Source organism: Asparagus officinalis, chromosome 4 (genome assembly GCF_001876935.1).
Source record: "Asparagus officinalis chromosome 4, Aspof.V1, whole genome shotgun sequence".
Classification (NCBI taxonomy): Eukaryota; Viridiplantae; Streptophyta; class Magnoliopsida; order Asparagales; family Asparagaceae; genus Asparagus; species Asparagus officinalis.
In genome coordinates, this window is record NC_033797.1 from 26,632,138 (window position 1) to 26,635,009 (window position 2,872).

A 2,872-nucleotide genomic window follows, 5' to 3' on the forward strand; every position below is an offset into this window, starting at 1 on the left:
GAATAAGCTCATCATCATAACGGGAATCCCAGAACAAATATTTATTCCCTTGAGAACCACCTACTTCACCATTTTTTTGGATGTGGTGTTTTTCCTCTTCTTCTTTGGATTTGGCGATGTTTCTACCCCTTCTTCTACGAGGTCCCGTTTGGAACCTGATTCGGGAGTAGATCCATTACCACTAGTGTGCGAAAGCTGCACCCCACTCAGATTAGGACTGTGAAATTGTGGAGGCAAAGTGGGTGAATTGAGCATGTTCGAATATGGCCCCCATATTATGGTGCATTGGAAAGTAGCTGCTATCATAGAATGGCATGTTCGGGTATGCTTGAGGTTGTTGTACAAAGTACGACTGCTGAAATGGAAAATACTCATCGCCGTGATGCACAGACTTAGGGGGTTGAGGTGGTGGGGAAGGTGAAGGAACGACCCCCTTGCCTTTTTGATTATCTCTCCCACTCAATGAACTATTATCAGCCATTACTAATTAAATAGAAAAAGTTAGATGAAAGAAGTAAAACATGAATAAAAGCAGAATGACATTAATGGAAATAGAGTTATTGAGTACATATATGAACATAAATAGAACAAAAATAAAAATCAAGTCTCTGTGGTTACACCATGATTATACATATCACAGTAGTCCACCCACATCGCCCAAGCAATATCATCTCTAAGAGTCTTCCACTCATTTCTTGATTTGGTTTGCTCTCTTTGGGTTTGATTTTGAGTAAAATCAACTAAATTAGTGTCATTCTCGAAAGCCACTTCGCTATCAATGTCTTCATTAATTTCATCATTGTTGAGTAGTTCATCACTTGGATCCACAGTTATAATAAAATTATGGAGTACCGTGCATGCCAATACGATATCTACTTGTATAGGAAAAGGATAATGCGGCTTAGCACACAAAATCTTGAAACGATTCTTCAATGTGCCAAATGCAGATTCAATCTTAGACCTCAATGAAGAATGTCTTAGATTGAATAATTCTCTTCTATTCTTAGGTGTTTTACTCAAATGTTCTTTCAAATGATATCGAACACATCGGTATGGAGAGATGAAACCTGGCATGGTTGGGTACCCAGCATCACATAGATAGTATTTGCCTACAATTTTATTAAGAAAATTGTTAAGTCAAGTTTGAATATTAAAAATAATAAATTTTAAGTTAAGTCTATAATTAATTACCATCATAGACTCTCAATCCATGTGGTTGTGGTCTAGACAATGCGTCCTGAAGAATCCTATAATCATTTGCAGACCCCTCCCAACCTGCTAGAACATATGTGAACAGTTTGTTTGGGGTGCAAGCTGCAAGCACATTCTGCCCAACCTGCTAGAACATATGTGAACAGTTTGTTTGGGGTGCAAGCTGCAAGCACATTCTGTGTAACACATTTGCGGCCTCGAAATCGTGTAACAAGATTAATCGGAAGCATAACATCTACATGTGTAATACCCCAACCCTTGAGAGGGTGATGCGATTAGTATTGATAGATTTGATTAGAATATTCATACCACCAAGATGCATCTTTTTTTCGGGAACCCAACTCTTAGAAACTCCAAAGTTAAGCGTGCTTGACCTGAAGAAATTCTAGGATGGGTGACCCCCTGGGAAGTTTTCCAGAGAGCGCGTGAGTGAGGATAAAACGTGCTGAAAAGACATGTGGTGGTTTGTGAGGCCAGTCCATCAGATCTAATAGCGTACCGACTCCGGGACTCCGGGAAACAGGGGTGTCACAACATGTGTCCCATCTATCATTCCAATACAATTCTATAATACATGTATAACACATCTAAATTAAAATTTACTTACATTGATTATACATTTAAATGTGCTTAAAGTGTAGATATACCTTGAAATAAGGGTAGTATAGTGGGTTGTTAATGATCTCTTGGGGAATGTCATTGGGGGCTTGTCTCATGTACCGTCCACGCAAGCAAATAATTGCTTGTAATACCTTGTTGAAATATCTACTCACTGTCTCCCCTGATCTTATAAAATAAGATCTAACTATGTGATTTTTAGATTTATGACCCAGAATGTTCAGAGTCATTATAAGTTGTTCTTCCACTGTTATATTCCTTGAGTCTTTTAGCAGGATATTGTTCCTCATTATACTCGCTAGTTTAACAAAAGCACCACTTCTTATTCTAATATAATTCACATAACTATCACTAAAACCATTATAAATTCGCTTTATGTGCTCAATTCTAGCTCTCTCTTGTCTTCTTTTTTCCTTACTTGGACCACTGCGAATTGATTTACGCCTTACTTGCATTCTTCTTATGACAGTAATTATTATAATTAGAACGGATAGGGTAGCATCTTGAACCATATTTACAACACTTTGTTCATCGTAACAATCACCATGATTATCCATCTACGATGCAAAAAATCATTATCCCGTTAGAATCTAAGTCGAATTATGTTAAAATCTGAACAAATTACAAATTATAGTTTACAATTTACAATTTACAATTTACAAATTACAAACATGGATTACTACAATATCAAACCAAAAAATATTACAGTGATATAAATAGCATTAATAAATAACAAAGATATGAACTTTAGCTCCTAAAATGAGAAAAATTACATTAACAACACGCAACGAACTAACAGTTTTATACTATCTAATAATGAGATAATTAAAAATACCCAAAAATTGATCTTAGAAAATACGAAATCATGGGGGAATTCTCACTGCTACAGTCACAAGCTCCTCATCACAAATTATAATTTTTTCAACACCTACAGATATTTATTAGTAATTAAATCTGATATGTCTCACCTAGAAAAATAAATCCGTAATACATTCCCAATAATAATGCTAAAACAACAAAAATTAATTCTAAAATCTAAGAA

The 2,872-nt window shown here is 35.7% G+C and overlaps 1 protein-coding gene across 1 annotated transcript; it reads right to left on the reverse strand.

Moving 5' to 3' along the window:
- On the reverse strand, nt 601–2,387 carry LOC109838385 (protein ALP1-like). The gene is made up of 4 exons (XM_020406834.1): nt 1,860–2,387; nt 1,712–1,777; nt 1,192–1,336; nt 601–1,109 (listed from the first exon to the last, which is right to left on the reverse strand). The coding sequence occupies exons 1-4, from the start codon at nt 2,385–2,387 to the stop codon at nt 601–603; spliced, it is 1,248 nt and encodes a 415-aa protein (XP_020262423.1).